At 36.4% G+C, this 13,876-nt stretch overlaps 1 protein-coding gene across 2 annotated transcripts in view; it reads right to left on the bottom strand.

Moving 5' to 3' along the window:
- Nucleotides 1-2,006: 2,006 nt before the first annotated feature.
- The window catches only part of TMEM98 (transmembrane protein 98), a 40,676-nt gene continuing 28,806 nt past the window's right edge, over nt 2,007-13,876 (bottom strand). For both annotated transcript variants that reach the window (XM_039368737.1, XM_039368738.1), the window contains exon 7: nt 2,007-2,528. In XM_039368737.1, the coding sequence (XP_039224671.1) occupies nt 2,321-2,528 (208 nt within the window). In that variant the 3' untranslated portion in view covers nt 2,007-2,320. The remainder of the gene's footprint in view (nt 2,529-13,876) is intronic.

Below are 13,876 nucleotides of genomic sequence, written 5' to 3'. Positions count from 1 at the left end.
ATTGAGGTTATTATTGGTTTATAGCAGGTTCAATAAAATACATCTTCTAACATGAACAAATGTATGTAGGAACATATTAGATTCGGATATACATGATAATGTATGTAATGACAACGATGTTTAAGATACTCTAAATATATTTTTCTTTTTGAAGCTGAAATGGCCATTAACAAGTTACATCGGGGTCTGACCCCTAGTCCTATCCTTGAGTTGGCAAAAAAACAATATCAACATTACATTTGTTGACTGTATACTGATCCCTACTCTGTGTCTTTTCTGAGAAAGTAATGAATGCTCTCAAAAGTAGAGAAATGTTTACAGTGTTGCCAGTTTCTATAAATGGGAACAACCAACATTTCAATATTACTCAGCAAATTCAAAGCACAGCTTGATCCAGTATATGAAGGTTTACAGGAAAATAATATCAAAGCAATATAAGCTTGTGCATGTTTTCAGTGGGAGAACTTTGCAATTATGCACTCTGGAATGCATTATTTTACATAGTTAATATTAAGATCATGCTGTCGTTATTCTATCAATTATTTTGTGATGAAGCAGAATTAGGGTTTAGAGTTACAGAAGTTGTTGCTTAGTACATCTGGAAGGTTAAAGGTTAGAGAAGATAGTTTCTTATCAAAAGTGGACGATGATTTCATTATCTGCATTGCATGTATTATATTCATTTCATTAAAGCCACTGACTACAGCCTAAGCAAGGAAGATTCAATTTGGTCAATAAATATTTCCTTTTCAAACAAACTGAAGTGGTTGAAGCTATATTTTTTTTATTACATTTACACGAAAGTGGTAGTGATAATGGGTAGTATAAGAGTATGTAAACAAAAATCTGTGCAAAGGGCAAACCAGGAAAGAACCCAGTCTGAAAATACTTTGGTGCACAATAGATTTTCTAGTTAAAGCTTAGCTAGCCAATATTCAGATTTATCTTCATAAGAAAAGAGATTTTTGTTATACATTAATATTAGCAATAAAAGATATTGAATACATGGAGAGAACTATTTATTACAAAAGTCTGAATGAGAGGGAAAATTTCCTCTATATACATCTAAATGGTTTCAAGTTCACCCTGCAATTGCTCAAGAATTTACTGAAGCAATCAGCTGTTCATTCCTCCACAATCTCCAATTTACACTGTACACTTTATTTTCATGTAGAAAGAAAACATGAGTTAGAATCCAAAAAACTATAGAATTGGTTTTGCAGAAACTGGAAAAAGTTTCAGAATCAGGCTGTTGATGATAATGGGTTGGGGAATTGCTATCAAAGACACCAAAAGGCAGGAGTTATATGCTGTAATCATGGGCCACTGTCACTTAACTATCCACATGATTTGTGGTACAACCATTACAACCATTTGTTTAGTGAACATTAAAAATGTGATTTAGGTCATTTTTCACACTTACAACTGTTGTAGCATCCCCGTGATCACGTGATCAAAATTCAGACATTTTGCAACTGGCATCTATTTATGATGGCTGCAGTGTTCCGGTGATTATGTGATCACTTTTACAATATTCTGACAAGTAAAACCGGTCAATCCTAGTGGAAATCAACCACAACTGCTCTTTAGATGGCCAGATCCTGAAGTTGAAACTCAAGTACTTGGGCCACCTAATGAGAAGGAAGGACTCACTGGAGAAGGGCCTAATGCTGGGAAAGATTGAGAGCAATAGAAGAATGGGATGACAGAGAATGAGGTGGCTGGATGGAGTCACTGAAGCAGTAGGTGTGAACTTAAATGGACTCCAGAAGATGGTAGAGGACAGGAAGACCTGGAGGAACATTGTCCATGGGGTTGCGATGGGTCGGATATGACTTTGCAACTAACAACAACAAAAGTCAATGGGGAAGTCAGATTCACTTAACAACCATGTTACTAACTTAACAAGTGCAGTGATTTGCTTAACAACTAGGGCAAGAAAAATAATAAAATGAAGCAAAACACCTAACATCTGCTTTGCTTAGCAACAGAAATTTTGGGCTCAATTGTGGTCTTAAGTCCCTTCTTTTTTCTTAGCTTTAATTATAAATAACAAATACCATAGCCAAAATATTTCTGACTGCAGACAAAATTACTAACAATATTATGTCCTCCTTCCCTGTTCTATCCCCTCCAGCATGAGAATATCGCAGGGTCATTAATCCAGATGCAAGACTAGAACAGTCGAGGTGGCGGTTCTATCATCCTCAGGATAACAGTCATTAGGCCAAATCATCAGCGATGCTATATGAAAAATAGAGAAGAAGAGGAAGCACAGAGCCATTGATGACATGCGTCTCCTTCCCTCTTCCCTTTGTTCTCAAATTGTAGACTGCTCCTGCAGAAAGCTTTCTGATCCAGGTGGAACTCGCTCTGCTTCCGATGCCAGAGCTGCCTCGCGCAGCACGCTCACGTGCTCCTCTACCGCGGACAAGGATTGGTCGATCCAGTCCATGTGGCTGGGGAACTGGCAGGCATGCCGAGTGATCAGCACCAAGTGACTCACTGAAAGCAGCAGCGCCGTTGTCCTGCAAAAAACAAAAGCAAAACAAACAAACAAACAAAAAAACAAACAAACCTGAAATAGGGGTGGGGCTCATGAGCCAAGCCCCACCCTTCCTACTCAGCTGTCAAGCCTCTTGGGGTTTTTTGTATTTAAGGTGCGCATGCACCTGTGTTAAATATGTTAAATTGAAAGATATTATAATACTAACATTTAATTACCGTATTTGTTTATTCAGTTTGATGCTGCCTGACTCTAACAGACTATTTAACATTAGTATGATAATATTTTTAATGCAGTTCTAGCACTTTTGCACAGAGCCAGTGTGTGTTAAGCAACTGAGAGGTTGAATTCTATATCCACTTTAGATAGAAAGCTGGATGATCTTGGGCTGATCGCAACTGCAAACCACTTCTGAAAAAAATCTCACCAATAAATTACAGGAAAGCAAGCAAGATTGATTATCATAGGATTAAGTGAATGGTCTTCAAAATTTAATATTGAAAGAAAAATGTAAAATTGAATCTGCTGTGTAGTGGAAACTTACAGAGTGGACAAGCCTCTCAAAGAAACTACAATGGATGTGAACAAGAAATGGTAGTATAAAGGCAGGATGTAAGAGAGATACGTAGGCAAACATTAGCTGGGTCTTTGAAGTGGGAAAAAGAAAAATACATGCTGTAAAAACAGCTGCAAGAGGAAATGGGTAGTCAGGGAAAATTAACTGAGATAACAGGAAAGATAACTGAATGGAATAACCAGAAAGGCAAACTGAACTGAAAAAGAGGAAAGACCTTATTGTTCTAAGGAGCCATAAAAAAGGGCCCAGAACTCAAAACAGACAATTGAGCACACCTAATAGCTGATTAATATTATTTGATACACCTTGCATAAATTATCTCCTAATTTTAATGTAGATGTGATGTATGATTTAGTATGTAGCAGGAAATATGTTGGAGGCAGTCAGGAAGAGTCAGTACTTCATAGTACCTGAGTCAATGGGGAATGAGGAGGGATATGGCAGCTGGGTTGTATAAAGAAGGGAATATTTTGGGTTGGAACTTTGGAGAGAACCAAGCTTTGATAGCTTCTCTCCCTGCTTATTGCAATAAATGAAACAAAAGGCCTTCACTGTGTCTTGACTAGTTATTGGTCAGGCGAGCTTGTTTCTGGTTACAAAGTAGCCAGGAGTACATAACAAACAGAAGAAGAAAAAAAAGCAGATTTGCAGCGCAATCTCCACATGCCAGTCAAATGGGAGGAGCTCTCAGCTCAGTGAAAGGTGGATGGAGAAAACTGATCTAAGGCTCATAAAGTAGGGATATCATGAAAGACCTTTACAGATCATAATAAAGTAATTTTTAAATGGAAATCCAGTTTTTTTTCAAATGAAAATTAAATGAAATGCTATTGCAGGAAGGAAACAATAGTGGAGGATAGTAAAAAAATTAAAAGAGGTTTTTGAAAATACTTATAAAGGTACAGATATAAGAATGGTTTGGGATACAAACAAAGCTTTCATGAATTATTACTTCATATGACTTAATAGTGAATTTTCTAATCGATGTGCAGATCTTTCTATCTTGTAATGCCAAGCATGTATCTTTCCATGGCTCTTTGTGCCACATGTAGTTTTTGTATTGATTGTGACAAACGAAAGTATACAATATCATCATGAGAGTAAAATAATTGAAATGGAAATGGACTGGTCACATAGCAAGAAGAACTGGTGGCAGGTGGACAAAGTGCTCATAGAATGGATCCCACTTGATAAAAGGTGTCCATGAAAGAGCCCTAAAACAAGATGGATCAATGACATCAGCAAGATTGAGGGCCCAATTGGCAAAAGGAAGCTCAGGACCGCTTAGGTTAGAAACATGAAGAAGAGGCCTTCATCATGCAGTGAACGGAGAATGGCTAAAATGGTAATGAATAGTGAATTCAAAAAGAAAAGGCAAGAGAAAAACAAGTTATTCTGGATGAGATAAGAAAATGAGGAATTAAAGAATTTTCCAGACAAGGTAAATATTTCTCAACAAATTATGCTTCCATAGGTATAATTATCTATAAGATAATTATATTAAGAGAAATAAAAAATAAAAATAAATCATGCAAAAAATGCAAATAAAGTTTGCAAATAAACTAGAGAAGTGATTGGTATATAGTCTCGAAAAAGAACAAATATTAAAATTACAAAAAGAGATGCTTAATAAAAGATAATCTGGTCATGAAAAAGTATTTCATCAATATTATTCCAATTTATGTAAATTTCTGTGGAGAAAATAGTTGAATATTTAAAGAAACAAAGTTTGCTGAAGAGTACAGAGAAATACTGAGGCCTCTGAGCGGAGGGCGTACCACCAGCCCGTCTCACATGCCCCGTCGGGGAGGTGGAGCATGAGCATGCGTGCTAGGACCTGAAAGATGGTGAACTATGGCTGGGCAGGGTGAAGCCAGAGGAAACTCTGGTGGGGGTCTGTAGCGGTCCTGACGTGCAAATCGGTTGTCTGACATGGATATAGGGGCGAAAGACTAATTGACCAAAAATTAGAAGCTCTGCAAGATGAAAATCAGAGATTGGCGCAAACCAACACAGAACTGGAGGACAGCATGGCTGTCATGGAGATGGAAAGGGCATTATACTTTCTAAGATTTCAAAATATGATAGACGAGAAGGATGAGAACCTGTTAGAACTGATGAGTGAGCTATTGGCAGATCTACTTGGAATGGAAATGGACAAAATGAAACGAGAATTGGATCAGGTTTTTAGAATCAATTCAAACTACGTAAGAAGAAATAGAGTCCCTAGGGAAGTTCACGTCAGATTCCTTAAGAGCACCATACAAGATGAGATCTTGAGAGCAGCAAGGGATCAACCACTGAAATATAAAGACAAAGAACTTGTAGTTCTTAAACAGATTCCCAGAAGAATAAGAGAAGCCCGAAGAGAATATCAATTTTTAACAAGGAAATTGGTTAACAGAGGAGTGAATTTTAGATGGTTGATCCGAGAAGGATTATTAATCTTTTGGGACTCGAAAAGATATAGACTGGATACTCCAGCTCAAGCAGAGGAATTTTTCAACAACCATAGAGCTTTTCTGGAAAAAGGTGATGTTGAGCCTAAGAAACCAGAGCAAACGACTGCTGCAGAAGCATCAAAGCAAACGGAGGAGGAAGTACTTAAAAAGACTCAACTAGAGGAAGATGTTGGACCCAAAGACCAGAGACAGATAAACTCTCCCGGAAGACTGCGGTCTTGATATAATTGAAATTATGGCGGAAATTGGAATTTTTTCAATAAACATAAATGGTCTCAACTCCCCATCAAAAAGGAGTAAAACATTTCATAGATTACAAAAGTTGAAAATGGACATAATTTGTCTTCAAGAGATACATATTAAGAGACAACATTCTAGAATTTTAGAACAACCAAAATTAGGTAAACTTTATTTTTCTTTGGCAGTACAAAAGAAAAGAAGGATAGCTTTCTATATAAAAGAAAAGATGAACCCAAAACAAATTTATGTTGATGAAGAGGAGAGAATATTAATGGTGGAAATTACGTGGAATCAAAAACAAATATTGATGATTGCAATATATGCTCCCAATGAGAAACAAAATCATTTTTTTCAGTAATTATATGGCAAACTAGTGGATTTAAATTATCATAACCTTTGTATACTTGGAGATTTTAATGCAATTGCTGATGCAGTACGAGACTACAAAAGCCACAAACAAAGGAAAAAAGGGAGAAATATTTTACCTAAGCCTTTTTAAAAAATGAAAGATGAACTTTGTATACAGGATATATGGAGAGAGATGAATCCAGAAAAAGCACAATATACTTTTTATTCAAATAGGCATAAATCGTGGTCAAGAATCGACATGATATGATACAAGAGGTTGAAATAGAACCAAATATTTGGGCAGATCATAATCCAATTAAAATGACTTGGAAAGGATCTAGGAAAAAAAATAAGATGGCTGTTGAATAAATCTATATTGAAAGAAAAATAATTTTTACAATTAGCAATAAAAGAAATGGAATTTTTTAAAAAATCAATAAAAAAGAAGAAACCTCTATTCAAAATGTATGGGACACAGCAAAAGCATATTTTAGAGGTTTGGCTATAATGTATGTTGCTAAAAAGAATAAAGAAAAGAAACAAATACAGGTATAGTATTTGGACAGCCATTTGTCTGAAATGATATAGGTTTCCTGCCTGAGCAGGGGGTCGGACTAGATGACCTCCAAGGTCCCTTCCAACTTTATCATCATCATCATTATTATTATTATTTGAGTTCAATCTAAACAGACAGATAACTCGATAGAAATGATTTCATAACAAATATTTATTGTCCAGGAATTCTAAGTAGAGACTTACTATGCTGTAGATGCTTCTGGTCTTTTCATATCTGTTCATTCCTATAGGTAAATTGATATTGAATTTTCCCCTCTTCTACTGATAAACATCACATGTTGGCAAAGGATCTCCAAGCCGTGTGGCTAGGAGACATGAGGCTGGATGAACAAAGGCATTCCCATCTGGCTTGTGTCCAGGAAGTCTCCCAATGACCAATGACCCTTTGAGACCCCTCCCACTGACCCATCAACATACCTAGCATTTAACCCAATAACTGCCAGATATTCTAACATACTGATACATGCTCTCTAGTTAGGGTTACATAGAGCTATGCGAGGTCCAGAACAATTATTATTATTATTATTATTATTATTATTATTATTATTATTATTATTATTACAGTGTAGATTGAAAGAATAATTTAGCAACCTGGAATCTGAGTTAAGAATTTATCCACAAAAAAAAAATTGAAGACACAAATGCAATTAATAAAACACAAATTAAACTTACTTGAGATGGATATAATGGCACAACAGATCAAATGAGCTAAACAGAACTTTTTTGAAAATGCCAATAAACCAGGAAGATGGCTTGCATACAGATTGAAAAAAGAAAGAGAAAAAAGATTAATAAGTAAGTTACAAGACTCAAAAGGTGAGTTACATTGCCATAATGATGTAATGAAAAAAATCACTAAGGCTTATTATGAGACACTCTATAAGGCGGAGGTGGTTTCCAAAGAGGCAATTCAGGACTATCTAAAAGAAGCAAATCTTCTAAAGGTCCCTGAGAATATGCGACAGAGGTTAAATGAGAAGATATCAATGATGGAGATTACAGAGGCAATAAAAAGGCAAAAAAAAAAAAAAAAGATAAAACACCGGGACCTGATAGATTCCCTGCAAAATTCTATGTAGCCTTACAAGATATTATAAGTCTAATTTTGAAAGATTTGTGCAATGAAATTTTTATACAGACAAAAATACCGAATTCATGGACTGAAGCCAATATTACTTTGATACCAAAGAAGATACTGATGTTACACAGATTAAAAATTATAGACCAATATCGCTATTAAACATGGATTATAAAATTTTTGCTGCAATAATGGCGGAAAGAATGAAGAATTTTTTGACTGAATTTATACATCCAGACCAAAATGGCTTCCTGCCTAAAAGACAGATAAAGAACAACTTAAGGATTATTCTAATTGTTTTGGAATATTATGAAAATCATCCAGGGAATCAGATAGCACTTATATTTCTTGATGCACAAAAAGCTTTTGATAATTTAAATTGGCAATTTATGTTCCAACAGCTGCAGGAATGGATTTTGGTGAAAATTTTATAAACACAGTTCAAGCAATTTATAAGAAACAAACAGCAAGAATACTTTTAAATGGAGACTATACAGATGGATTTGATATCAAAAAAGGCACTAGACAGGGATGTCCATTGTCCCCTTTGTTATTTACTCTCACATTGGAGGTTTTGGCTAGGAATATTAGACAGGATACGGAAATTAAAGGACTGGAGATTAAAGACCACAAATATAAATTACGGGCCTTTGTGAATGATTTGGTTTTTATTTTAGAGGAGCCACTGGAAACAGCTGTTAAACTCTTGCAAAAATTGAGAAATTTGGAGAAGTGGCTGGCCTGAAAATAAATAGGGAAAAGACTAAGGTATTAACAAAAAACTTAACAAACAAACAGAAAATCCAATTTGCAAAAAGACAAATCTTCAAATAGCTAAAAGAGTTAAATATTTAGGTATCTATTTAACATCAAAATACACAACATTAAAAGAAGATAATTATGAAAGACTGCTGAAACAAATAAAAATAGACTTGGAAAAGTGAGAAAATCTTCAACTATCATTGTTAGGAAGAATAGTGATGGTTAAGATGAACATTTTACCAAAGCTAATTTTTCTATTTCAAACAGTTCCTGTTAAATTGAGCAAGAAATTTTTTGACAATTTAAATGCAACAATACCAAGATTTATATAGCAAAGAAAGAAAGCAAGAATTAAAAGTAAACTGCTACAAGAATCTAAAGACAGAGGGGGCTTTGGACTCCCGGACTCGAGACTTTATCAAGCAGCCATTTTGCTTTCGCTTAAAGAATGGATTACATTGAGAAACAAACGACTTCTTCATTTAGAGGGACATGATCTCTAACTAAGTTGGCACGATTTTATATGGTATGAGAAAACTAAAGCACATAAATACTTTCAAAATTATGCCATAAGGAATGTATTGCTCTCAGAATGGGAGAGAATTAAACACAAAATGTATACGAAAATACCTGAGTGGCTTTCAACAATGGAAGCATTCACTTACCCAAATTTAATTAATTACAACAAACTTGTAAGTTACAAAGATATTTTGGATAAGGATGGAAAACTTAAAGACAGGCAAGTCCTCCAACGTCAAGGTATAGACTTAACATGGTGGTCCTATTTGCAAATTCAAACAAGATATGAAAAAGATATAAAATCAACGGGATTTTATAAAGAGCAGACTCCACTTGATAAAATATTTTTAAAAACATGAAAATTTGATCAAGAAACTTTATAAATTTCTGCTAAGCTGGAAGATGGAAGAAGAACAAGTAAAAGAAACAATGATAGTATGGTCAAAGAATTTTGGATATTCTATAGACTGGCAAAAACTTTGGGATATAAACATTAAACTCACTAAAGCAGCCTCATACAAAGAAAATTTATATAAAATGTTTTATAGATGGCATATGACACCAGTTCGTTTAGCGAAAATGTTTAAAAATGTATCAAATATTTGTTGGAAATGTAAACAAAAGCCAGGTACTTACTACCATGTCTGGTGGATATGCCCTAATGCAAAGAAATATTGGTCTAAGATTCATAGATGGCTGGAAAAGATGATGAAAATACAGATAGAATTTAAATCGGAAATGTTTTTGCTAGGAATATTAGGACCTAATTGCGGTAAAGAGAATGATTATTTAATATTACATGTTTTAACAGCTGCAAGAATAGTATTTGCCCAATTTTGGAAAAATGAAAACCTCCCATCTGATCAGACTATAATTACCAAAATTTTAAAATGTGCAGAAATGGACAGATTAACTTTGGAGATGAAAGAGAAAGAAGATTCAATTTATTTTAAAACTTGGGAAAATTTTTATCAATGGTTAGAAATACGGTAGAATGAGAAAAGAACTTGAAATTAAATAGAATAAACAATAGGTTTTTAACTAAGCTTTATCTTCTATGTTAATAACATCGTTATTACTAGTGATTTTAAATACTAGTGGTGATAATTAGAATTAGCTGATATTTTATCAATTATGGTTATCTACTTAGAGCAGTGGTTCTCAACCTTTCTAATGCCGTGACCCCATAATATAGTTCCCCATGTTGTGATGACTCCCAACCACTTATACATCACCGGGTGCCAGGGGCGTGGCCAAAGAAAAGGGGGAAAAAATGGCGGACAGCCTTGTTTGGCGACCCCCGTGAAATGGTCGTTCGACCCCAAATGGGGTCCCAACCCACAGGTTGAGAACCACTGACTTAGAGGAACTGTATTTATTTGTTAATTTTTAGTTACATGATTATAGTCAACTTCACTTATTATAAATGTTTAGTATTATATAAATTATGTTTACTCAATATTTATACCTGGACAGTAGTTTGCTTGTTAAAGCATGTGATTATTGTTGGGGGTTACCCCATTACTGTACCCTTTTACTGTACCTACCTATCCTAAATCCCTTGCTCCCACCCCTTCCCATACCCGTACTGACCCTATCCTTTTCCTACCTGCATAAAATTTAATAAAATATTTATAAAAAAAGAGTACAGAGAAACAGAAAAAGATTATGAATGGAATAAGGAAAATTTTCAAAGCTATAAAAAAAGCTAAAAGAGGAAAGGTGCCTGGACTAAATGGGTTACTGGTTTCTTATTATAAATGATTTGAGGATAAACTTTTACAATGTTGATAAAAAATGATGAATTCTATTTTACAGAGGAGAAAGATGCCAGAAAATTGAAGAGATTACATTCCATTGATGTGTAAGGAGGAACAGATTTGAAATTAACAAGAAACTGTCAGCTGAATCATTACTGAATAATAACTATAAGTTGTATATAATGATTTTGGCTGAGAAGTTAAAAATAATTTTGCAAGAATTTATTTATGAGGATTAAAAGTTACTTAGGATAAAATCATAAATGTTTTGAACATTTTGGAAGAATTGAATCAACATAATGAAAAGCAAACTGCATTGATTTTCTTAAATGCAAAAAAAATTGACAGTTTAAACTGGGCTTTCCTATTTAAAGTTTTGAAAGATATGAATTTTGGAAAGAGTTTCATTAAAGGGGTAAGATTGTACTTCATAGAAAGTACAAATAATTGTCAATGAAGATCTAGCAAAACCCTGTGAGATACAGAAATGGACAAGATGAGAGATGCCTATTTCCTCCTCTCTAGTTTATTTTAATTCTTGAAATATTGAATAGATAAGATGAGAGGATTGTGGATGTAAAGATTACAAAAGAAACTTTTGAATAGCAGCTGTGAAGATGAATATTTTACCAAAGCTACTTTTCCTATTTCAAACAGCCCCTGTCAAATTGGGTAAGAAATTCTTTGACGATTTAAATGCAACAATACTGAGATTTATATGGCAAGGAAGAAAGCACGAATTAAAACCAAATTGTTACAAGAAACCAAAGTCAGAGGGGGTTTTGGACTGCTGGATTGGAGACTTTATTATCAAGCAGCCATTTTGCTTTGGCTCAAAGAATGGATTATATTGAGAAATAAACAACTTCTTTATTTAGAAGACACGATTTGCAATTGGGTTGGCACACATGTTTGTGATATAGGAAAAATAAAGTACATAAATATTTTCAAAATCATGCCATAAGGAATGTACTGTTCCCAGAATGGGAAAGAACTAAACAAAAAAATTATTCGAAAATACCTGAGTAGCTTTCAACAATGGAAGCGTTTGCTTACCCAAATTTAATTAACTATGACAAACTTGTTACTTATAAAGACATTTTAGACAAGGACGGAAAACTTAAAGACAGGCAGGTTCTTCAACAACAAGGTATTGTTTTAACATGGTGGTCCTATTTGCAAATTCAAACAAGGTTCGAAAAAGATGTAAAATCAGCAGGATTTTATAAAGAACAGACATTACTCGATAAAATACTTTTGAAAACAGACGATAACTTGATTAAGAAGCTTTACAAATTCCTGCTAAGTTGGAAGATGAAAGAAGAACAAGTAAAAGAGACAATGATAGTATGGGCAATTTTTTGGGGATATTCTATAGATTTAGAAGATTGGCAAAAGCTTTGGGACAGAAATATTAAATTCACTAAAGCAGCTTCATATAAAGAAAATTTGTATAAACGTATTATAGATGGCATATGACACCAGTTCGATTAGCGAAAATGTTTAAAAATGTATCGAACATTTGTTGGAAATGTAAACAAAAACCAGGCACTTACTATCATATCTGGTGGACATGCTCTAACGCAAAGAAATTTTGGTTTAAGATCCATACATGGCTGGAAAAGATGACCAAAATACAGATAGAAATTAAACCGGAATTGTTTTTGCTAGGAATAGTAGGATCTAACTATGGAAAAGAGAATGAATATTTAATACTCTCTGTGGTGGTGGTCCCCGGAGGACACCTTGGTTTACTGAGGAGCTCCGGGAGATGAAGCGCCACAAGAGACGTCTAGAGCGACGTTGGAGGGCCAGTAACTCTGAATCTGACCGATCACTATTAAGAGCCTATCTTAGGACTTATTTAGTGGCGATAAGAGCGGCAAAGCGTGTTCACTTTTCCGCACTTATTGCGTCCGCAGAATCTCGCCCGGCCGCCTTGTTTAGGGTGACCCGCTCCCTTCTTAAAGTGGAGGAGGCGGAGGAACCCTTGCAGGGGAGAGCTGAGGAGTTTGTTCAGTTTCTGTCGGACAAAATCGCTCAGATTCAGAGAGACCTGGACTCCGACTGGGCAGTGCCAGCCGAGTTGCCAGGGGCTGGTCTTAGTCATGTTATCTGGAGCGAGTTTGAGCCTGTGACCCCTGATGAAGTGGACAAGGCCGTGAGGGCAATGAATGCCGCCACCTGTTTATTGGACCCGTGCCCCTCCTGGCTGGTTTCTGCCAGTAGGGAGGTGACACGAGGCTGGCTCCAGGCGATAATCAATGCTTCCTTGATGGAGGGGTCTTTCCCGCAACCTTTAAAGGAAGCGGTGGTGAGGCCCCTCCTCAAGAAGCCTTCCCTGGACCCAGCTGTTTTGAAGAACTTTCGTCCCGTCTCCAACCTCCCCTTTGTGGGGAAGGTTGTAGAGAAGGTGGTGGCATCCCAACTCTTGCGATCCTTGGATGAAACCAATTATCTGGACCCTTTTCAATCTGGTTTCAGGCCCGGCTACAGCATGAGACTGCTTTGGTCGCACTGACCGATGACCTCTGGCGAGCCCGGGATAGGAGTCATTCCTCTATCCTGGTGCTTCTTGACCTCTCAGCGGCTTTCGATACCATCGACCATGGTATCCTTCTGCGTCGTCTCGGAGAGGTGGGGGTGGGCGGCACTGTGTTGCGGTGGTTCTCCTCCTACCTCTCTGACAGGTCGCAGTCGGTGTTGGCGGGCGGACAGAGATCGACCCCTAGGCGCCTCGATTATGGGGTGCCTCAGGGCTCGGTCCTGTCCCCCCTCCTTTTTAACATCTACATGAAACCACTGGGTGAGATCATTCGGCAACACGGGGTGAGGTATCATCAATACGCGGATGATACCCAATTATATATCTCCACCCCGTGTCCTTTCAGTGAAGCAGTCGACGTGATGTGCCGGTGCCTGGAAGATGTGAGGGTCTGGATGGGGGTGAACAGGCTTAGACTCAACCCTGACAAGACCGAGTGGCTCTGGGTCTTGCCTCCCAAAGGTCAACTGGATGGTCCATCTTTAGTCCTGGGGGGGGGCAAA

Source organism: Crotalus tigris, unplaced genomic scaffold (genome assembly GCF_016545835.1).
Source record: "Crotalus tigris isolate CLP2741 ecotype Arizona unplaced genomic scaffold, ASM1654583v1 scf7180000020929.304458, whole genome shotgun sequence".
In the NCBI taxonomy this organism is placed as follows: domain Eukaryota; kingdom Metazoa; phylum Chordata; class Lepidosauria; order Squamata; family Viperidae; genus Crotalus; species Crotalus tigris.
The sequence above is the reverse complement of the archived record's forward strand: the minus strand, read 5'-3'. Positions and strand labels throughout refer to the sequence as shown.